We start from the raw sequence: 25,069 nt of genomic DNA on the forward strand, positions 1-25,069 counted from the left end.
ACTTAAATCATTTTTTTTTTTTTTTTTTTTTTTTTTAATCAATCTTTCATTGATTCCGTAATAATCATTTGCGCGCGTCTGCGCGGCACTGTCGGTCTACCCCTCGTGTGCGCCTGTCTTTACAACCTCTCGTTTGATCATCCCATCAGCTGATCTGTGTGTCTGCGTGTGTGTGTGTGTCTGCGCGCGGCTCGATGCGCGTGTGCATTCGGTGCGCACTTGTTAAACACGGAAGCCAATGAGCAGAAGCATGACTAGCAAGCAAACGCTGAACTAGTGGCGAAAATAAAACCAGCGCCTGCTCTGTGGAAATATTAAGGACTCAGTAACAGGGACGTTGAACAGGAAAAAGTGCTGAGCAAAACTTAGAAAGTTGAAATCGCTACGTCGCCGTGGCAACACAACCAATCTGTATCAACAGCAGAGACAGCGCTGAAAAAACGGCATGCACACGTTTCAGTAAGTTTACAGAAGTGCCACACTGCTACTGCCTTTGCCATTCTCAGAAGAGCATTCATTTATTTTCAAGGGACATATTAATGTATTTATTGTTTTAACTGTTAAGTTATCTTGAAAACAGCAGGCCATAGTGGGGCTACAAGCTTTATTTTTTTGTATTTTCAATGCTACTTTATTTTTATGTTTCAAATTGAGAAATAGGCTAGATGAAATATAATGGTCGGAATAGGGAATTTGCCTTATGTAGCACACATGTTAATAGGCTAATCATGATGTGTAGCCTATGTTAATTATTTATTTTCAACAAGGCTATTTGCCTAAAAAATAAATAAAAAAAAATGTCAGTAGGCTAGCTTCAAGGTTAGGTGATTCAGATTATTCCAGAAATGAGTCCTAGACAGGACCTGTCTATATTAGATCTTAGTGTTTATTGTTTTTTATTGAAATCCACGTGTTTTTCTTCAATAGTTTACATGGCTTGTGTCTCCAAATTATTACAGGAAATAGTTATAGGCAGGACATATGACAGTTGTTTACAGAGCACATAATTAATCAGATTTCACCGCTCAAAGTGCACCAGATTGATGCATTTAACTTTAAAAGGATAAAGTTTTCTTCTGCAGGGGGATACCCCCAGACCCCACTAGAAGGTCCATTCTCACCCAGCAGGATCTAAAAATCCTGTGAGAAACACCACATGTACAAACGTACTGAATGTGAAAGCATAACCCTATGCCCTCATTCTTAACGGGCTTTTAAAAGAGGCTCATCCCAAATGGGGTTCGTTTTGGTCAATTTCTTCTAGAAATTTGATACCCACGCGGCGCGCATACTCTTTATCAGCTCTTACCACCGGGCCTAAAAAAAATTCTAGGGGAAACACTGGAGAAGAAGATAAGATTCAGTCTGCTACATCCTGCACGTCTCCGAGTTCAGTTTGAGGATGAGACTCTCTTTTTCCACTCACCAGAAGCTGCCAAGGTGTTCTATGACCGTCGGGTTGCCGGACCAATTGACTGATTCTGACTCAAATGGACTAATCTGAGACCGACAGAACTTCATCGAGCTGAAGTGATCAATATGTCTGAAGGTTGGTTAATTTGAGCCGTTACATTTTAAGTGAAGCAAATATCAGTCTGTATCACTTTCATAATCGATAGCAGAATGTTTGTTGACAACTGGTTAACGTTACGTTACAGCCTGAGAGGGGCGTAGCTCAAGCAAAACTATTTGCCTATTTGTTCAGATCCTATGGTTCAGATGCATTTAATTATCATTTAGCCATCTATCCTGTCTATGCAGTAGTTTGAATAATGCATACTTAAGTGTGATATAGGAGGTGAACTAAAGTTAGCCTGCCTACTTGTTATAATAATGGCGGTTGTTTATGTTGACTGGGAACTACAATGTTATTCATCTCTGTTCAGAGTCAATGCCCTGAGTGTGTATACTTGTTAAAGTGAGAGTGGGGAGCATTGTGTAGGGGAAATAACGTATGGGCTATTGGAAGTTTAGTCACAGTAAGATAGCTGCGGTTCGTTACTGTTCAGAGAACGAACCTAGAGTTCACACATGTTCCAGGGTTAGGGTTTTTTTTTTTTTTTTTTTTTTTTTTTTCCTTTCTTTTTTTTTTCTCTCCCGTTCTCCTCCATTTTATATTCTCCCGATCTGGCTATACAGCACCGTCCATTTCAGCCGCATCATTACCCAACCCGCTTGTTTATTAAGCTATGAATAGAGCAAGCACAACTTTAGTTGGAGGGTCTGCAGTACGTTTTGTTAGCTGGAATGTCAGAGGCATGAATGGCCCAGTGAAAAGGGCGCAAATTTTTTCACATTTAAAACGGTTGCACACTGAAATTGCATTTCTGCAGGAAACGCACCTACGAGTACAAGATCAAGTTTTGCTTAGAAAGGCCTGGATAGGTCAGGTGTACCTTCAACCTTTAGTAACAGAGCTAGAGGTGCTGCAATTATAATCCATAAAAAAGTACTCTTCACTGCTTCAAAAATAATTTCAGATCCCCAGGGACGTTATCTTATAGTATCAGGTCGTCTCTATCACGCCCCGGTGGTTTTGGTTAGTATTTACGCCCCCAACTGGGATGATGCAGATTTTTTCAGGAAGATAATCACCTTATTACCAGATTTAAATACTCATCACCTAATATTTGGCGGTGATATGAACTGTGTGATGGACACAGCCATAGACCGGTCAAGTCCCAAATCTGCACCTCCATCAAAAATGTCCAGAGCTCTTTTAAGTCTCATGACGCACCTTGGCTGTATTGACCCATGGAGATTTTTGTATCCAAACAAAAAAGAATTCTCTTGTTTTTCACATGTTCATCAGTCTTATTCAAGAATAGACTATTTTTTCATTGATAAGCGTCTTCTTCCCTCAGTGAAATCTGTAGACTACTCGGCTATTGTAGAATCTGATCATGCACCTGTTATTCTTGACATTGGTTTTACACTTAATTACCCACCAAGGCCAGCTTGGAGACTTAACACGGCATTACTTTCAGATGCAGATTTTTGTCAGTTCATGTCTAAAGCAATAGATGATTTCATTTTAACCAATCAGAATGACTCCGTATCACCATCCATATTATGGGAAACATTAAAAGTTGTACTGAGGGGACAAATAATATCATTTTCAGCTTCACGTAATAAAAAAAGAAAACAAAGACAGGAGGAGCTCATTGATTCTATTCTTAAAATTGATCATCAATACTCAACAACTCCAACACCTGAACTATACAAAGAAAAATTAAATCTGAAAGCGAAATATGATTTATTGTCTACTGGAAGGACTGAACATAACTTGTTAAGATCACGAGCATTCTTTTATGAACATGGGGAGAAGGCAGGACGCCTACTTGCTCACCAGTTAAAGGCTAAGTCGTCTGCCCAACTCATATCAACAATTAGGAAAACACCTCAAGAATTGACAATAATAATTGATCCCCAAGAAATTAATAATTCTTTTAAAAAATTTTATTCTGAGTTATATACCTCAGAATTTCCTCAGGACACTTCTTCTATGGTTAATTTTTTAGAAACCCTGAATACTCCAACAATTGCACAGGAACAAAGGGACAACCTGGAAACCACTAAACAGACAGGAAGTAGATAACTCAATTAAGGACATGCAGAGCGGGAAGGCCCCTGGGCCGGACGGCTTCCCAGTCGAATTCTATAAAAAATTCTCCTTAAAACTGATCCCCTTACTTCTCAATATGTTTAAGTACTCGTTCGAACAGACAGCTCTCCCACAGAGCCTCACAGAGGCTCTCATCACAGTTTTACTGAAGCCTGGTAAAGACCCGGTGAATTGCAGCTCTTATAGGCCTATTTCTTTACTGAACGTGGACGTTAAGATACTGTCTAAAATTCTGGCCTCTCGAATAAACACCATAGTATCAGACATCATTTCAAATGATCAAACCGGTTTTGTGAGAGGCCGCCACTCATTCATTAACATTCGTAGACTCCTGAATGTGGTGCATTCTCCAGCGTCTGGGGGAGGACCAGAGGTGGTGGTCTCCCTAGACGCGGAGAAGGCATTCGACAGAGTAGAATGGGAGTATCTTTTTGCTGTACTGGGCAAATTTGGGTTTGGGCCGAAATTTATGTCCTGGGTTCGTCTATTATATTCATCTCCTAAAGCTGCAGTAGTTACTAATAAATTATGTTCACATTATTTTCCTTTATCTAGGGGCACGCGTCAAGGCTGCCCACTTAGCCCATTACTGTTCATTTTAGCGATAGAGCCCCTGTCAATTAAACTTAGAACTACACCATCCATACATGGCATTAGAAGGATGGAGATGGAATATAAAGCTTCCTTGTATGCTGATGATCTCTTAATATTTTTAACGGACCCGCTATCCTGTAAATCTGAACTTTTGAAGATTCTGGTTGACTTTGGTGGTTTTTCAGGTTATAAAATTAACTATTCAAAAAGTGTGTGTTTCCCGATCAATGATAAGGCAAAGCAGATTCCAGACACAGACTTGCCATTTTGTATATCACATTCCGGTTTTAAGTATTTACGAATAAATATCACCCCTTCTTTTTCTGAATTGTTTAAAGCCAACTTCACACCTATAATGGAGAAACTAAAATCTGACCTCCAGAGATGGAGTGCTATTTACCTTTCTTTAGCTGGAAAAATCAACTGCGTCAAGATGAATGTGTTGCCTAGATTTTTATATTTGTTTCAAAGCATCCCAGTTTTCCTGCCAAAATCCTTCTTCCGTTCACTTAATGCCCTACTCTTAAGTTTCATATGGGGAGGTAAATCTTCAAGACTACGTAAAACATTGCTTGAAAGGCCAAGAAAAGAGGGTGGGCTTGCTCTCCTGAATTTCAGGGTTTATTATTGGGCAGCGAATCTGCAAAAAATAATGTACTGGTTTCAGGCCCCAGACACGGGTTGGTGCAGTGAGGAGGCAAAGCTCTGTAATCTGTCATCACTTCCTGCACTGTTAACAACAAAACTTCCTCTCTCCCCATCACAGTTTTCTTCAAGCCCAGTAGTGCGCTCAACCCTAAGAATTTGGATACAATTTAGGCAAACATTTAAATTGTCTGGCCTTTCTATGCTAAGTCCCATATGTAATAACCACCTCTTTCCAGCTGCTAAACTCGATGTCACATTCACACAATGGGACACTATGGGCCTTACTACATGCAAGGACTTTTTCATAGATAATATTTTTCCTACTTTCACAGATTTGGCCAAAAAACACTCTATTTCTAAATCCAGTTTTTTCCGATATCTTCAGATACGCCACTTTATTCAAACGTACAACCCATCGTTCCCTCAATTACCTGAAAGTTCAAACTTGGATGTCATACTAAAGATTCCCTTAACTTTGAAGGGCCAAATCTCTAATTTATATAATTCAATTATGTCGTTTAGTAGTGTATCAACAGAAAAGATCAAAACAAAATGGGAGGAAGAATTAGGAACAGTCATTTCAGATGAGACATGGGTTAGGGCTCTTAGCTGTGTAAATGGAATCTCTTCTTGTGTACGTCTCAATCTTATTCAATTTAAAGTTCTTCACCGTACTCACTATAGTAAGGTCAGACTTGCTAAAATATACCCTGAACTAGATGAGACGTGTGATCGCTGTAAATCCACCAACGCAGACCTAGCTCATATGTTCTGGTCGTGCTCCAAGTTGGAAGAGTTTTGGAAATCAATATTTGGGATTTTGAATGTTGCTTTTGGCCTACATCTACAACCTAGCCCTTTAATGGCTATATTTGGGGTAAGAGGTAACGACACTGCAACAGCCACTAACAAGAAAAATGTTATTGCCTTTGCAACTCTAATTGCTCGAAGGAGAATTCTCTTGGAATGGAAATCCCAATTACCACCGAAGGCATCTGTGTGGCTTTCTGATATGATGATGTTTTTAAAAATTGAAAAAGTAAAATACTTTCTTAGAGGATCAACCGAAAAATTCAACAAAGTCTGGGACCCTTTACTGGTTTATTTTGACAAACTTGTCACTCTCCCCTCTCATTAGTATATAAGCTTTAACGTAAAGCGCAAACACTTTCATCTTAGGAGAACTCCCTCCCCCCCTTTTTTTTTTTTTTTAATTTTTTTTTTTTTAATAATTTTAATTTAAATTTTTTTTATTTATTAATTAATTAATTAATTAATTTATTTATTTATTTATTTATTTATTTTTTATTTTTTTAATGGCACAGGGATTGTTAGGGTTGGATGGGGTTTATAAAAATATAAAAATGTAAAATTGTTAACTTGTTTCATTGTACATTGTCGCAAAAAGAAATGTAACTACTGTGAAATATTGTAACATGTGTGACAGCGTACATCTTGTCTAACAAGCAATAAAAATACATGTAAAAAAAAATAAAAAATAAAAGTGCAATATTCAGCCCAAATGAATAAGTAAAAAACAAACAAAAAAAATATAACTTAAAGAGTCAGTCAGAGTCCAATGCCATGGACAGTGTTACTACTTTCTGTCCAGTGATTGAAAATACCTTCACTGAATAAAGATCTGTCACTGGTTACAGGCCACATAATAACTAAAAGAATAATAAAAATTAATGGAAAAAAATGTGCAGGGCCAAGGACACTTTCTGTCCAGCCTGAAAACTCCTTATCTGAAAGAAGATCCTCTGTCACTGGTTACAGTGGTCTCTCCCTGGTAGATCTGCTGTTTCTTGCCTTCTGTAAAAAGAAGATATGCTCTGTTATTTTCATGCAGCTCACCTCTGCACACCAATATACTCATCTCCATTGGCAATACATTCTACTTCTAAAGCCCAATAAACAGGTCACAACAATATTTAACATACCTTCAAATCTTTTTGTTGGCATTCAAGATCAGCTGCTTCTCAAAGTTGGCATCCCCCAGCCGGTTTCTCCTGGGCCTGAATGAGATGAAACAAGACATTTTAACATCATTAATATGTTGGCAAAATGGTAACACTAATCTGTATTAAAGGATTTGTGTACTGAGGGAATCACTGAGTAATTTGACCAGAGCCGGCCCGAGGCATAAGCGAACTAAGCGGTCGCTTAGGGCCCCCGACCGCCAGAGGGGCCCCCTCAAAAAAAAAGATTATTCTAGATAATTAATAGCCTAAAAATCTGTGAGGTAATCCGAAATTATCTGATCATGTCACATTCACATTCATGCACAGTGTGTATTGAGTTTATTTAAAAACAATTGGAAATGGGGCTGCCCTCAGTTTCCCATGCACTGTGTATGGTCTATAGCCTATTTCAGCCTCGTCTGTGGAAAAAAAGATAGCTGGACAAGAATTCTTCTGCTTCGTTCCTCTCACTGCATTTAAATGCATTCACTATATTACAGAGAAATATGTCCCGTAAAAGAAAAAGAACTCCAAGCCCAACCCAGAGGACCCTCCATAATATTTAATTTTATATTTTATAAAATCCATGTCTCCTTCTTCAATAGCTTCTAATTCATCTGACCCAGTGTCTCCAAATTATTTGTTCACACTAAATTTCTCAGATTTAGCCTCTTAATGTTCCTCTCAAAGTGCACCAGATTCATGCATTTCACTTTAAAAAGGTTAAAAAAATCTCCGGGGGGGGCAGACCCCCGGACCCCCCTAGGAGGGTCTGAATCTCGGCTGTCTAATATTTTCGCACAGCTGCACAGTGGAGGCACTAGCGGAAAACACTGGGTGTGTGAATAATATTTCACAAATATCTATAATTTCAGCAGCGCTTACATTGGAGAGGGGCCCCCTAATCATATTTCGCTTAGGGCCCCCTGAAGGCTTGGGCCGGCTCTGAATTTGACCAAATTGTTTTAGATTTAAAACCACAATTACTATTAGCTGCATAAGCATTAGAATAACATCACCAAGACATAACTATGACTGAGGCTGGGTTTTTACTGTACTTATTACCAAGGCATAGTAATTCTGGAATATAATCACAGTTCATCCCTACCTGAATATTAGACCACCGATGCTGAAGAGCCTCTCTACTGGAGCGCTTGAGGGCAGTGCAGTGTTGTGTTTTATGAACAGCCTTTTGAGCTTTGAAGAATGCATGTATTCATCAAACCCATCTGTGGTTGGGGCATCCAAATAGATGTCCACTTCAGTTGTTCGAGAAACCTGAGCATTTCTGTTAAATCTGAAGAATGAAGCTGCAGGATCTTTCTTGTCACTTTCACCACTGGACTGGGCTTGACCTGGCTCTCGTGCAGCTGAGTCATCAGAGTTGAGTGTTTTGAAATTCTCTCTTCAGCATCAATCTGTACTGCACACGTTTCTCCTCATCTTGGACCCAGTCTAGCTTGAATCTTGGCACCAGCATAGCGGAGAGTATGTTCTCCCTGTTCTCCAGAAGACCTGCAAGCCTTGTGCTCAGTGACTGCAAGATGCTCTTTATGAGGGGACGGCATGTAATGCCGTGGGCTTTATGCTCTCATCCAACAGCTCATTCATATGACATTGCAGTTGCACAATGGTTGGAGCCAGGTAGCCAAGAAAGATGTTCTTCTCTGCTTGGATGATGTTTAGTGCAAGTGCTAAAGGCCTCATTACATCCACAAACTTGTGTATGAATTTGACTTCATGTGGAGAGAATTGACGAAAGCCAAAGTCATCACTCACAGTGTGCAGAATCAGCTCGTCATGTAGGGGAGTGGCATCATTCTCAGCCACATTAATTTCTGCCTTGGTAGTTAGTGTGGCTATGCGAGACAGTCGCTCCATGGCAAGATACACAGAGTTCCATCTTGTGTCATTTGGCACAACAAAGCCAATCCCAAGCTTTTCCTCCATAGTATCAGAAGCCTTTGGACTTCGCTTAACCCGGTTCCACAGAGCAGATGCTTTTGTAAAAACAGCTCTCGACATTGTTTTGTAGCGTTGATCAGTTGCCTTTTCCGTATCTTTGGCCACTAGATTCAAGGTGTGAGCCATGCACCTTCTGTGAGGGGGGAGAGAGGGATGATCCAGACCTGAGAGAGGCTCAGGCTCCATCTGGTCATCTTCATCTGAACTGTCACTGGCGGCAGCAAAGGCTGGCTCTGGTTCATTGTCATCTTCACTTTCATCGAAGTGGACCACTGTCTCTGGCTCTTCAGTATCAATAGCAACATCCATCCCAAAAACCTTGAACGCTTTGACAAAATTTGCAGCATTGTCTGTTACTGTACACACAACCTTGTTGTGGATTTTGAATTCTTTGTTAACATCTGACAATAATTTTGCCAACACATCATGTGTAGGGGAGAACGGGGTAAGTAGGCACACTTTTTACTCTAGTGAGAATTGCTCATCACCAAAACATCTGTCAATAGCCATTCCTACATTAAATTGAAGCTTAAGGTGTTGGCTAGAAATGTGTGTCTCTCTTTTTTTCCAACTTATTGTAATGAAGAAGTAATTTACCATCAAAGACACTCTGACACATTGTGACAACCAACCCCATCAAGGGGTCGGTTGTCACACACTATGGGGTTGTTTGTCACAATGTTATCTTAATGGGAAAAATCTTAAAAAGAAGGCAAGGAGGCAGAACCAAATTTGAATGTTTAATTGCATTGTCAAGTTGACAAATAGGCCTACATAACGTTCTGTAGCCTTGGCAGCTGGTCTAGTTTGGGATGCACTGGGTTGTTTTGATTTTGTTGCCCTTTTTTCTTTTGCTTGCTAGCTGCCTTTTCCTGCTCTATTCTTTCCTTCTCTGGGGTGTCAGTGAGGATACAGCTTGACAATTTATTTCGTTATTGGGTTCCTTTTCTGGCTGCAGCCTTGAGATAACATGTGACAACCAACCCCCCATAAAATTTGACGACCAACCCCAACTTGAATTTCTTGCTAGCATCAAGGCCAACAACCATCTGACAACTAATTAGCTTGCTAACCACAATCTAAACTATAGTTTACCCTTCACACTTTCTGAGGGTAACAAGTGTTTTGTTATAAACCCATTGTGTAAAAGCCTAGAAGAAAAATACTGAGAAGCAAAATATTTTGAATTTGACATGAAAAACACAAAACATCCTCTCACCTGAAATGCAGCTGTCTTCCTCCAAGGAAGTCTATGTATGTGACCTCTGATCCCAATTCTGGACCTTTTTTATATCAACATCTCAGAGCTAGCGCACTCTGGTGGCGAGATATAACGAATGTGACATCCAACCCATGTGACAAATTACCCCGTTCTCCCCTATGTGCTCCTTTAATCCGCCGGCATGCTAGTACTGCAGAGTGTCTCTTTGAAATATCAGTTTTGTTAAGCCAGTGGATAGTGATGCCCATAAATGCCTTGTTCACAGCTGACCAGCAATCTGCTGTTGTGCACACAGCATCGACCTCAGAGAGTGCAGTCTTAAGATCGCATATGTTTTCTTCATATTTCTTGTTTAGCAGTGTCTACTTTTTTCCTTGATGGCACATTTTTGGATGGCTGCAGCCCCTTAATTAAGTTGATGAAAGCTGGGCTGTCCACTTTTCTCAAAGGCTGCAGGTCTCCGACAATATACTGCAAAACCAGGATGTCCAGCTGCGGCTGGGAGATGGAGACCACGGAGCCTCTACTGTACGCCGTTAATGCGATTTGAGTGGAGGATCTGCTTTGAGTCGCCGTTGCGGTGTCTTTTGATTATTTTTTAAGTCGCACATACCTTGAAAGGCTAGCCGGGTGCTTGAGCTCAATGTGCCGTTTCAGGTTTGCTGTTGACGTTATTGATGTACGTAGTTGCTTCTTGAAACCCGGTGGGCAAAGTTTACAGAAATAGGTAAGATTTTTCTCACCTGGATCCTTACTGACCTTCTCATAAAATTAATTTAAGTAATCATTCGAAGAAGAGGTAGAGCCTGAGGCTAGGTCCATGGTCTGAGTTAGTGCTGCTGCATTAATTTGTTTTTGTTTTTTCCCGCGGTGTTTCGCATTTTGATGACGCAGCGGCGGTGCGACGCTGTGGTGGCAGGTGTTGCCAGGTTGGCTGTTTATCCCCTACATATTAAGACCTGTTTACCCTGTCTTTTAGCGGGGGTTTCTTTGGAAATCTGGCACTCTATGAATGATTGAACGACTGTATGAGCGCCGTTCACTAACGCCAGAATGAACGCGTTTGCAATAACGTTCATGAAGCAGAAATACATACGTTCAGTTCACGTTCGCCCCCAATATGAACGAGTTCATGAACGATCGTTCATTGAACGCGTTCAGGCACAACACTGGTCATAACTATAAAACAATAATTAAAAAAATAAAAACATACACTGCATCAGCATTTTGAAAAAGCCAATACTAAAATGACACATGTTCAGACGCTGACGACCACATAACATTAGACTAATAATATTGTTAGAAAGGAACATTATTGGCAACGTTAGCTAATGCAGCTTGTAATGTGCCTACTAACCTAGAACGACTGGGGAGCTAACGTTAGCATCGGGCTAATATGGCTAACGCAACATAAATAGCTTCCTTGGCTAGACTTCGCCATAACACACATTTTACAGGAAACAAAACAAAGGCTTACCTGTCCAACAAGAGAAAGACGGCAACCATTGCATCACTTTCCAAGCCATTCAGCGTCCTCAGCTGTCGCCATCACTGAACAGTGATTCCAATGTTGACTGGCGTTTGTCCACCTCGAGCTGTATGTAACTGCTCTTTTCTTGATGTCTTTCTTTCTTTTCTTTGCCTTTTGTAAATGGTGAGCAGGTGCAAGTAACGGTGGCAGTGGTAACTTCTGTCTAGGTTTGTCTTCCATTGTGCAGGCTACCTCAACTAGGTCTAGCCCACTGTCATGCACTACTATCCATGACTACTATGGCAACAACGCTTTCTCTGCCCTCCGTGAACGCGCTCAGGCTCGTACACAGAGGGGAGAGAACGCGCAGGCTTGTGATTGGTTCTTTAGACTCGGGCTGCATGTTTCTTATTGGATTTAAATTGTATGCAATCAACAACAACAAATGTATCATGAAGCATCAGGGGAATAAGATACAGCTGGGGCTTAGCAGCTTATTGGCCATAACTCATTGACTATTAAAAGGGAAAAACATGTATGTTGTACCAGATGCAGGTAAAAAGACATCTCCACCATATGAAGAGTGCACATTGCAGTTACTAAACAGTCACTAGATGGTAGGTTCTCTCTTCTTTTGTTTCCAATTGACTGGTGAAACTTGTTTTTGTCAATTTAAATTCATTATTTAGATTTAGGCGTTAGTGTAGTACTTTGCAAAAAATTCAAAATGGAGATCATATCACCCATGACGCCACATAGACCATCTTTAGAAAAAAATATTCAAACATTAAATGTCATCATCATCTTCAACCGCTTATCCGGAATCAGGTTGCGGGGGTAGCAGCTCAAGCAGGGGATCCCAAACTTCTCTTTCCCGGGCCACATTGACCAGCTCTATATAATATTTATAATATTTCTCTACATTATATGTTAAAGATTAAATTAAAATGATGATTTAGATCACAACATCTGGCGACTTTACAACTATAGTTGTCTCTCTTTTGAAATAGTTAAAGCTGCAGTTGAGAGTTTCAGCCGTTGGGATCCCAACGGCTGTTTTCCCAACGCTCTACCTGCTGTAGTTCCTCCCTCCAAACGACAGCTATGCGCGTTCATGTGAATTCAGTTACATTGACAGGAGACAAACACCATGTCTGATTCCGAGGTGATTAAACATTAGTAATGATAACTACATACGTACATATTGAGCATCTTCATTTTAATCACAGACAGACCATGTATGTTAGCTTAAAATCATTGTAAGTGTGCTGGTAGGCCTAACAAAAGTAGCTGTAACAGCCAGGCAAGATAGCAAACTAATTGTAACAGAGCGGAGAGGTGTGTGTGTATCTCCTGCTCTGACCGCAGCTGGGAGGGGCTGCTGCGCGAGGAGCGGGCTGCGTGTCAGTGCTCCCGCTGCTCGTTGAGAAGAGGTGATACTTGCTTTGGCGAAAAAACCAATAATCAATAACACCAGAAAAAAAGCTAGATTTGTCGCTTGTCGCTGTTTTGAAAAAAAAGTCGCCAGGGGGGCTGAAAAGTCACTAAATATAGCGACAAAATCGCTTTGAGTTGGCAACACTGAGCACAGGACTAGGGCTATATAGGGCCAGCGGACGTCCTGCTGCTAGCGGCAGGCAGCCGAGGGGCAGAGGAAGGGGACGAGGTCGCGGTCGGAGAGGTCTTGATGTGATAGGGCAAGAAGACATGGCCGGTGTACTTTTTTTCGAGCTCTCTCCGTCTCCCTTTCAGCAGTTAACTTTTCAACATTCGTCTTTCCTCGTTTTTTTGCTGTCTTAGCGGTGTTAGTTGTTGGTATCCTGGGAATGGTAAATTAAGGGTTCGTTTGTGAAGACATTGCTACTCGCTGTGCGCCGTAGTAGCCTAGTACCAAACAGTAGGTAGTGTCAGACTGCTAGGGTCGTTAACGCTCACGCAACTGACGCATCAACGTCGTTGCCAAGGTCCCACAGCCAATAAGAACGGAGAATCTGACCTCGCTCTGATTGGTCAAAATGAACATGAGCGGTGGCAATTTTGGGGGGCAGCACACAGAGGCAGGGGGGAGCAAAGTGATAAAAACATATTTTCAGACCACTTCACCTACATATAGCTGAATGGCTATTATGACAGTTTTGCCAAATATTACAGTAAAAAAACTCTCAACTGCAGCTTTAATATTAGTATGTGTTGTCTTCAAAGAAGCCGTAAAGGACTAGCTTTACGGCTGTGACAGCAGTGTGTTGGTACCTGCCACAGAGATGATGGCCATCCCCAGACCATGCTCTGGGTGTCTGCTGATGTGGCACAGTCTTGGTCTGGACCAGCCGTCCCTTTTGGAGGCCTTGGCAAGTGTCTGCATGTCCACACCAACAGACATTGCCTAGAGAAGAGAGAGGGTTCAGCTGCATCTTTTTGCATAGGCCACGCCCATTTGCGATATTATAGATTTTTCGCAAAACTGCAAAACTTACTTTTCATTTCAGCTCCCACATTTGTTTGCACAATTGAAACCAAACTATGCACAGAACATCTACAGATGCACATGAAAAAAAATATTAAAAGAATTTTGCTTCAACCATCGATGACTAAACGGTAGCACTTTGCTTGTTGGTCTACAACTCCCAAACCAAACATCCTACATTCTGTGAAGTGATTCGACGATGCTTGGGTCCCGAGTTGCGTTGGAGGCTTTGCCCCTGTTTCATTGAATAAGTAAAATTTCAAAAACACTGTAAAATATATGTTTACAAAATACTTGATTTCCGTAGCGTTACCAAAGGTAAAAAAGGCAAAAAACTGAAAAGTGTGGCTTGCAAAAGTATTCAGCCTCCCTGAGTCAATACTTTTTAGAACCACCTTTCGCTGCAATTACAGTTTACAGCTGCAAAATGCACCATCCCCACCATGAAACATGGTGGTGGCAGTATCATGCGGTGGAGCTTTTCTTCAGCCTGTTCAAACCTGTTAGAGTCTGCAAAAGACTTGAGACTGGGGTGGAGGTTGACCTTCCAGCAGGACAACTACCCTAAACATACAGCTGGATCTACTATGGAACGGTTTAGATCAAAGCACATTCATGTGTTAGAATGACCCTGTCAAAGTCCAGACCTAAATCCAATTGAGAATATCTAATATTTGAAAATTGCTGTTCACAGACGCTCTCCATCCAATCTGATGCTGAATCTGAAGCTCAAGCAATTTTGCAAAGAAGAATGGGCAAAAATTTCTCTAGATGTGCAAAGCTGGTAGAAATAAACCCCAATAGACTTGCAGCTGTAATTGCAGCGATAGGTGGTTCTTCAAAGTATTGACTCAGGGGGGCTGAATACTTTTGCACGCCACACTTTTCAGTTTTTTATTTATAAAAAATATTTAAAACCATGTATCATTTTCATTCCACTTCACAATTAAGCGCCACTTTGTATTGGTCTATCACATAAAATCCCAATAAAATAAATGTATGTGTGTGGTTGTTACGTGACAATATGTGGAAAAGTTCAAGGGCTATGAATACTTTTGCAAGGCACCGTATGTATTGCTTGTGTTTGAATTGTCAATCGATTTAATCAAAAGCACAACACAAATGCAAGATGTGTGGCGCACTGGCGGGGGATGAGTAATAGTAAAAATGTACAGTGTGCTTTGGCTGGCGTTTCCAGTTTACCTTCTCGATATTGAAATATGTCTCCAGGATCCCTCTGTCCATATGTGGGGCAAAGTTACGGTGACATTACTAACAGTGCAGCATCGACTCCATCAGTTAACAGGCACAGCGGCTCAGTCTCCTCGTCGTCACCAACAGGCAGCTGCTGCAGCTAGCTTCTCCCCTATGACTATCAACTCTTACTCACTGTAATCCGGCTTGTACAGGAAGACACAAATGTCAGCTCCCTGCAAAATCCCCTTCTGGCGTTTCAAATTGAAAACTTCCTTCTGCCATGGTTTTTCGGAACTCGGTCTCTCGCTTAGTCGTAAAGAAACATGATGGACATTCTGTTTACATTTTGGACGTGAGCTCCCGCCCCCCTCATTCCTTTTTAGTGGGCATAACAATGTGCAGAACTAGTGGTTTTTAGTCCTTGGCCCTTCAAGTTTTCTTCAAATGACGTCAAATGAAGCCTTTGACGTCAATTCAAGGAAAATTTAAATCAGGACAGCTGGGCCAAGGGAAGACTGAGGGAAGACAAACCTCATTCATTATATTATACTAGCGATTCTCTAATGATAAAACACCGGTTGTGTATTGGTGAAGTATTCCTGTAATCATGGCTGCACTCCATTGAGGTATTCCAGTCACAGTGCTCTGAAAATGTGCATTCTGGTTAACTGGCACACCTAAATGGAATCATTAATCATTAAGATTAGGTCATCTGAATCCTAATACAGTACCTGTTCATACTGGTCTCTTCTCAACACCAGGAGAAACAGGTGTAAGCCGCATGACTGAATCATCCTCACCACCTGTCAGGTATTTACAGGGAGACACAAATGGTCCTCTGATATTTAGGTCCATACCAAAAAATGTACTTACCATTAGTGAAGCATTTTCTGTACATTATAGAACCACATGTAATGCATCATACGGTTATGTTTAACATTTAGGAATGAGTTAATAATTTAAGGAGTTACAACTAAACTACTTAACTACTAACTATTTAAAAACACAAGTAATTGATTCATTCATAATTAACTTACCATTACCTAATATTTCACTAAAACAGCAACTCCCAGTCTGTGCATCAGTAACTAACCATTAGTGCTTCAATCCCAGTCACTCATTAACTATACATTCGTTCCCCATTCGTTCTTCATTAGTTCCTCATTCACTCCTCACCTCAGTAACTACCTACATTTGTGTGTACCTTATTTTAAGACTCACCCAAAAAAACATACCACACCTATAGTTATCAAAACTAATGAATGTATTCTTAAATTAAATGTGTGGTTCTTTCATTAGCAATTTTCAGAAAATTATTTCTTAGCATGCTGCAATCATAGGTGCTCCCTGTAATCACTTAGCCACACAGAAAAAAGTACTCGTCATGCACCAGACAAAAAGTATACATATATAAAAAGTTTTATATCATGATCTCAATATATTTTATGGTGTATTCATTGCATGTTTATGTGTGTGGAGTGTACTGTTTTAACCCGGCATATATGTCAGAGCCCTATTTGCCTTTGTAATATAACCCTATTAAAGAGTGAAGAGTTGAACCAATGAGTCTGAACATTTCACTCACGGTAAACATCTAACATCTCAGTATTTGATCTTGTTTCTGTTAAATTAAATTAAATTAAATTAAATTAAATTAAATTAAATTAAATTAAATTAAATTAAATTAAATTAAATTTGAGACAAATTTTTTGCCCTTGTAAGATCTCTGCGTCTGCTTTTTGGCACATTTACTATGAATTGTGTAGAACACAATATGCAAATAAACTTTGAGTGTTGCTGTGTGGGAGATTTGATTCCCAAATTTTTTTTCCCAAATGTTTATGAGTAACATATAATATACATTATATACAACATAATGTATATATTTTTTTAAATCGCAGTATTAGCTGTAGGCAGCCTGAGCTGATTGAAGGGAAAGCTTTGGGACTGGGCAACCTGGATGGTGGTAGTCCAGAGCTATATACTATACACACTATATAGATACTGTATAGTCTTTCCACTATTGCCTCCGATGTCCAGCTGGGTGAAAGTAGTAGCCAGCCGAGGTCACGACCCTGCTAGGGGGATCCGGGGGTATGCCCCCCCGGGAGATTTTTTTTTACCTTTTTAAAGTGAAATGCATGAATCTGGTGCACTTTGAGAGGAAAATTAAGAGGCTAAATCTGAGGAATTTTGTGTGAACAAATAATTTGGAGACTCTGGGTCGGATGAATTAGAAGCTATTGAAGAAAGACACATGGATTTTCCATAGAAATATACATTTGAAATAAAATATTAGGCAGGGTCCTCTGGGTTGGGCTTGGTGCTCTTTTTCTTTTACGGGAGATATTTTTCTGTAATATAAAGAATTCATTTAAATGCAGTGAGAGGAACGAAGCAGAAGAACTCTGTTGTCCAGTTATCTTTTTTTCCACAGACGAGGCTGAAATAGGCTATAGACTATACACAGTGCATGGGCAACAGAGGGCAGCCCCATGTTCAAATATTTTTAAATAAACTCAATACACACTGTGCATGCCATGGACTTGAATTTGACGTGATCAGTTAACCTCGGATTACCTCCCAGATGAACTGATTCAATTATTAAGCTTAACTATCTACCAAAACATTGTATTCCTTTTATTGTTATTTACATTTATATAATATGATGTTGATAACAAACACACAAACTAAAAAAAAAAAAAAATTGGGGGGGCCCCTCTGGCAGTCGGGACCCTAAGCAACCGCTCATTTCGTTTATGCCTCGGGCCGGCTCTGCTGACCAGTGACCACTATAAGCGGGTGGGTAACTTGGAGGCAGGCTATCCTGCCCACCCAATAATACAATTAGAAGCAATGCATGGTAATGGTATATTCTTTAGTATTAATCAATTGTCTGAATTTTATTTTACATTTTCTTGGACAGCGAATGAACAGGTCCGTCCGATAGTGTGTCTGGACTTCCACCAAAAAAGAAAACATTTTATTTTAATTTTTTTTTGATTGGGTGGGCACTGCCCACATTTGGGTGGGCACGGACCACCCTGGCCTCTGGCTACCGCCGGCCCTGGTTCACACTCTCACACGCCACACCTCAAATTTCTCACGCGGAGAAATTAATCCCCAAAATATCTTATTTTGAAAAGCTAACAGACATGAGTGCCGTGACTTCCTCTTTCTGAACGCACATTAACGTTATGCTTTGATGTGCACTGTGCATTCGAAGCGGGAGGCGAGCCCCCTACCTATACCTTCTCTTCTGAGGTGTGTGTCGATAGCCTGCCATGTTACCGCTGATAAGAATCGTGTACCCGCCGGCCGGTGAGCGCGCGTGCATCAAACATATTAACCCTTCAATTTCACTCAAGTAAATTCAGAAGATCTTTGGATCGTTTTGTATATTGTTTTTTGGTAATTTAGTTTGAAAATTAGGTTTGCAAAGTAACAAATGGCTCATCCGCCAATAAAAATGCTTTTATTCTTCTGTGTAATGAACTGTAGCCTATGTATCGCACATTTATAGCACTTTTCATAACACAAATCAAGGTAGCCTAAGAGGAGGGACCAAGTAACCCAGATGTTTTATTTTAGCCTAGTAGTTTGAATTGGTGTTGAACTGTTCCCTATTTTTTTTCTTTGAATAAAGCCTAATGCTGCTAGTAAAATACCACCAGCCACTCATCCCTCAATAGTAGACATGATATAGAATAATTACCTTTATTACAGTTTAACCAAATGCTTTAACAATAGGCTACAGGAGATATTTGAAAGCACTACACATGAATTGAATGCTATTCAATAACATTTGTGTCAGCGAAACCGTGAATGTTCTCTTTTACTTTACATAAAAATGAATGCAGAAAAGGCACACATTGCTTCATAAAAATTCACCAGAATGCAGGAAATTAAGTGTTTAAGGCGAGACACCCCAGGTGAATAGGGATTTTTTTTTAACTTACAGATATGATCATGAAACTTAGCCAGTTGATTACTGACATTTAGACATTTATTTTTTGTATTACACTTTCTTCTTTAATATTTTATTACATATGGAAATTTGGCAATATTTAACCAATTATGCGTAAATTTGGGTCATTTTTCGAGAAAGAAATGAAGATGTTGGATAAAGCCAGAGTTAAAATATTTATTTCATTTTAACAACAAAGTAGTTTCCAAAGTTTTTACACAACAGATTTTAGATACAGGCTTTTTTCATTTAATAATTCAAAAAATACTATGTACAGGTCTTAAAAATGCATTTTCGGCATGTTTTTAAGTATAAAATGTCTCATAAATCAGAAAATGAACAACATATTAACAAATCCTTGTGTAAAAACCTTTAAAATAGTGCTAAGAGAGTTTAGTTGATGTAAGTGCTATAGAAGTTGAGATATCTTTTTCAGCGTATTGAAAAAAGCTCATTTTGAGAAAACGGCCGTTAAAGATAAAAAGTGTGAATTCATATACATACTGATTAGTAATCACTGTTTATAGCAACAATAACTAATTTAATTACACCCCTCAATGCCCTATTACACTGCTTAACATATTTAAACTACAGTATACATATTTGCTGGATTATATAAAGAAAACACACACAGGGGTCACAAGAAGACATTCAAGGAACTGATGGGTACACTGGGATTTCAAATGACTGTGGATGCCTATTGAGCTGTAACTTTTTGTCACATTGTCTTATCTTTTAGTGATCCCAAATTAATCTGCCATGCCTGCCTGATATGTAGGACGTTCTTTTGCCTCTTGCTGGTGCCTTTTGACCTTTTTGGCTGTATCACAGGACTTCCTCCTACGTTTGGCACATGCATTTGCAACAACCTTTGCTTTTGAAATGCGCATCACATCCTCATCTCTTATTGCATTGACTGTGATGGCTGTGCTGTCAAGCCAGAGCCTCTCCATCACAGCTAACATTGATGTGGCTCCCTCATTAAAAGTAGCAATTGCCATACTGGCTGCAGCCTCAACCCTACTTTTACCTACAAACACGGTTTTGGGGCATCGTGACCAAATTACTGAGTTGAGACACTCATTCGCATTTTGTGTGCCTCCATGCTGCATCCTTTGCAGCAGACTGTCACTCGACATTCTATGATAAACAGGGATGAGCTTCTGTCCTACCTCCCGTGTCAGGAAAGTACCCAAATGATTTTTATGGGTGTCTGGAATTTTCCCATTCTCCTCCGCTCTCCTGTACCAGCACCAGGTTGGTTTGCAGCGTGTGTGTAATGGAGTTTGATCTGTAGACATGGAGTGGAGGAGACCAGCCCATATGGCCGTTTTCATCTGCTCAAGTGAGCCCTGATTATTGAGCACTGCCCCCCTGTAATAATTTTGTAAACTTTTGCATTTTAAGGCAGTGAGTTTCCCCACTCCTTTCCCACCCAATTTTCCCTCAGCACTTAGTTTACGAAGTGCTGTTCCCATGCGCTTGTGTGCATGATTAATACATTCCAGTTTATTTATTTCATGATTCGGATACGGGTTCAATGCAACTATTGCTCTGTAAGCTGTGCTGTCCCCATCAGACAGCATCTCTGTGTAGCGCAGGTTGTGGCGTTGGATAGATCTAGCCCACATCCGCTTTGCTGCCTCCTGTTCCATCGCTTTACTTGAGCCGTTGAAATTCTTTGCGCAATCGCATGGGATATTTTCCAGACAATGTACTCCTGCTCTGTAATTTTATCCTCTCGTCTCTCACTTTCCTTCAACATGCACGCATGACAATATGATGACACAACTTCAAAGTCTATCACTAGCCCTGTGATGATGTCAATGCACACACCAATTCCATAGTTAGAGGTAAAGCCCCTTTTCTGCCATGTACCATCAAAAGACACACTGATATTGATGACAGCATCTGCATCCTTCCTCAGCAACTCTGCTACATCGGTATCGATCTCAGCATAAGCCTTCCTGATCTGCTCCCTGCTCCTATCCAAAGACTCCAGACCTCGCTCTATCTCTGCCACTAAGACACACAACACAATTGTATAAATAACATCTGCATTCACAGTGTCTATATTCTTCCAACAGAGTGCAATAGCTCTCCTGGCTTGAACAAGTCCAAAGTCTAGCAATCTAGTCTTTTTTGATGTATGTGGAAAGTCTTTTGGATATATTCCAAGCACACAGCATGTAAAGGGACCCTGATATTAAACATTTCTGACAAACATTCAAACAGCTATGAACATCACATTGGGCTTCACAGAGGGACGGAGAGAGAGACTAGGGACTCACATGTTGCCAAAGAAAAAATGTTGCCTATCTGAGAATAGCCTATTTCAACGTTACACTTCAAATGACAGCTCCTGAATATCATGAAGGAAATTTGCCACACTGCTTAATGTCTCATTATTTCATATGTAGTAGGAATGTTTCCTGGTGCTTTTGTGTAGGCCTATAACTTAATGAGCTGTTACTTTCTGACTAAATAGCCTCATGGAAATCAGATTTAAAAATTATTCATTTTATGAACTAGTAGGCCAACTGCCGTTTAACCTTACCTTTTACTCTCCTGTCGTGTCTCTGATAGGTTTTCAAATGGAGACCCGGGATTCCTAATACTTTAGACATCTTCTTTAGGGCAGCATATCCAAGTCCTAATTCATGAGCTAAAAGGACCATTCTTGTGTTAATGTCAAAGGCCACATCTCTCCTGGTAGAGTCTTGTATCCGCGAGGATGAGAATACACTTTTTCTATATCCCTTTTCATCCCGGGCACATTTGTCACATTCCAGCAACAAACTGGAACAAAACCCCTGATTGTGAGGATCTATACTTATATGAAGCGCAGATTCCATACAATTTGGACAGATCAACCCATCCAGAAGCTCATTGATACGAGATGTGTGGATTATTAGCCACTGTTGTGTGGCTGGCTGGTCATCCTGCTCCGTAGCCGGTGTTGTGCGGAATTCCCACTCCCCTCTAGGAGGCTTAAACGCACCAGGCTTCTCATGGTGCGTTTAAGGACAGCTCGGAAAAATGTGTTACGACATATAACAAATCAATTAAGTGGTTGTAGAAAGTGCGGGGGACAGAGGGCACAAATCGTATAGACTCTCAAGTGCAGCACAACATAACTTATATTTTGATGAAACATGAATTAAATAGCCTACGAACAGTTTCCTCAAAGCCTAAGACGAAGGAACTTGGCTTGTAAAAATCGCCTCGGTTCGTCAAACTACAATTAGCAATACGCTAGGAAGGCATAGGGGAGTGGGATCCTGCGGGGGAGTGGGAATTCGGCACAACACCGGCACAGGCTCTCTCCCCATCTCTCGTATCTTGCGCTCTGATGCGCTGGCAGTTTGTAACTCTCCGACGTGATCATCGTCATTTATACATCTTTTACACGTAATTTCTCCGAAGGGCGATTGTGTCCTTGCCTTTGCCAGTTGATGAAGTCTTTGGTTTTTCTTGACATAGCCGATTTTCGATGTTTTTCCCATTTTATTTTGTGAAAATTAAATTAGCCACTGTTAGCCTGAAGCATGTCACGTGATGCCGTTCAGCGAATCACATCGCCAGAAATGTTCATCAGCCAATGGGATTGCATTCCCAGCTTTAAATCCCTCCTCACAATTTCACGATTAGTTACTGATACAAAGGAAATGACCATATTTGGATCCAATAACATAGTAGTTGAGAGATGTAGCTTTCCAATGGTACCAGGGTTGATATATTTCATACAGCGGTCGCGGTGCTGTATGTTATGTTAGAATGCCCACTTTTGGCAAACTTAGGAGAGAAATACAGACGCAAGCAGACATGGTATGGTAAATTAAACACCTAAAACGTATATTTTGGACCTTTTATTTATACTATCATGAAAGAAGACATGTCATGGAAGATAAATAGACAAAAATCTCAAAATTGACTAGTGCTTAAAAAAACGATGTTTTTGCCTGCCGTGTCTCGCCTTAGCTCAAAATTTTCTGGGGGGGGGGGGACCACGAGACCCCCCCACTTACAATGTGTCCACACCCAATGGTTAATTAAAACCTGTCCTACTACTTTGCAATTCATGAATTAGTGTATTTTAATAAGATTTTTGATGTTTTATCACATTTTCCAATTGTCTTTATTTATGATTTATTATGAACAATATAAACTTGCAGGACACTAGCAAAAATGATTGGGTGGGAGAGAGGACACGGTTTTGGGTCCCTCGGCCAAAAAATCTCACTCCACACTTTTGGTGAAACTTGGCAGCCCTGCCCTTGCATTTCACTGTAATTACCTTTGAGTCTGTCATCTTGGTCTCATTTGAGATTATCAATTAATATTATATCCTAGTGTGTGCAGTAATAATTGTAGAAAAATGAATAGGGGTGCACTGATTGCAATTTAGACAAAATAATCTAACCTGCCAATTGCAATTTTTTGGTGATTCAGAATTATTTCTCCCCATAAAAATATAAAAATAATATCTATATCTATATATTTTTTGTATCTATGCCTACATATAATTATTATATTAATAATAATATATATTTTTGAAAATGTCCTTCTGTTAATTAAAACCAAACTTTAAAACATTAAACATAGCCTATTAAATAAAAAAGTATACATATTGGTACAATTTAGGATAAATTAAATAGGTTGCTGTGAATGTGTTGGGAGTTGTTCTTCAGTGGCTTATTTCAAACTTTGTTTTTAGACTACTGTTGACTTTTCTCTGCAGCTGAATGAGTTGCCTTTCTAGCTAGAGCACTGCAGGGCTGTGAAGCGCTAATTTCCTGTTCATACCGGCTTCAAAATAAAAGTCAACTCATGTTTGGCTAGTAACAGGCTTTTAACGTGAAGGCGCACAGGAAATGTTCTGTTTGCACACGCGCTAACTTAACTGCGGTAATGTGCCGTCTCCTTCCGGTTATTACCTTTGGTGAAGTTTTTATACGAGCACAGATCCCAAGGACACATATCTTTCACCAGCCAAAGTGGAGGTGGACTCATTAACTTACTCGCCTAAGTCTACATTTACCCCCATTTGGAGAGTGTTAATGTAGAGCCCTCTAAGCAGTGTTTTGCAGCGCTCTTCTGTGTTTCAAGGACAGCCTCTCCTCATTAGCAGCCTGTCGCACTAGTGCGAATGGACTTGTATTCATGATCGCACGTGATCAATTTCAGTAGCAAATGCGATCAAAACTGTCGCACTGTACAGCCCTGTCTTTAGTGTTGGAGGAGAATTTCAACTGGCTGTCGAAGATGGTGCCCAGGTATTTATACTCCTCCACCAGCTCCACCGGCTTCCCGTGGATTGAGATGATGGATGCTGCGGCCAGCTCTCTCTGCATCTTAGAAAAGGTCACCACCATCTCTTTGGTCTTACTCACGTTCATCTCAAGGCATGAGCTGTCGCACCACTCCACAAACTCCTGGAGAGCTGATCCATGCTGCTGTGAAGGACCTGAGAGCAGGGACAGCTGAACTGTGTCGTCTACGTACTTCACTTCACACTGAGGCTGTGTGGATCTGCAGTCATCTGTATAGAGGATGAAGAGCAAAGGTGAGAGCACACAGCCCTGAGGGGAGCCCGTCGAGGTGTGTCGGAGGTCGGAGAAGGTGTTGTTGACCCGGACTCTCTGTGACCTGTCGGTTAGAAAGTCCAGTATCCACCGGTTGAGCTGGTCGTCTAGATGGAAGTAGGAAGTGAGTTTGTTCGCCAGGATGTGGGGCTGTAGTGTATTGAATGCAGAGGAGAAGTCTACAAACAAGAGTCTGGCTGATGTGTTGGGCCGCTCTAGATGTTTGTGTACAGTGTCAATGATGAATGCTTTTGCGTCGTCCACACCTCTGCCTGCGCGGTAAGCATACTGTAGTGAGTCCATCAGGGCGTCGGTTACAGTGAGGATGTGTTTTTTAACGACACTCTCCAAGGCCTTCATCACCAGG

The 25,069-nt window shown here is 40.6% G+C and overlaps 1 protein-coding gene across 1 annotated transcript in view; it reads right to left on the reverse strand.

Annotated features, from left to right (window-relative positions):
• LOC307271279 (Na(+)/H(+) exchange regulatory cofactor NHE-RF3-like) overlaps window positions 1-25,069 on the reverse strand; it is a gene marked incomplete at both ends in the record, with an annotated part of 47,973 nt that overhangs the window by 14,599 nt on the left and 8,305 nt on the right. Inside the window, 2 exons of the mRNA XM_080053688.1 lie at window positions 13,740-13,872; window positions 15,882-15,953. Of these exons, the coding sequence (XP_079909814.1) occupies window positions 13,740-13,872; window positions 15,882-15,953 (205 nt within the window). The remainder of the gene's footprint in view (window positions 1-13,739; window positions 13,873-15,881; window positions 15,954-25,069) is intronic.

This window comes from Ammodytes marinus, assembly GCF_949987685.1.
Source record: "Ammodytes marinus genome assembly, chromosome: 3".
NCBI classification, from domain to species: Eukaryota; Metazoa; Chordata; class Actinopteri; order Uranoscopiformes; family Ammodytidae; genus Ammodytes; species Ammodytes marinus.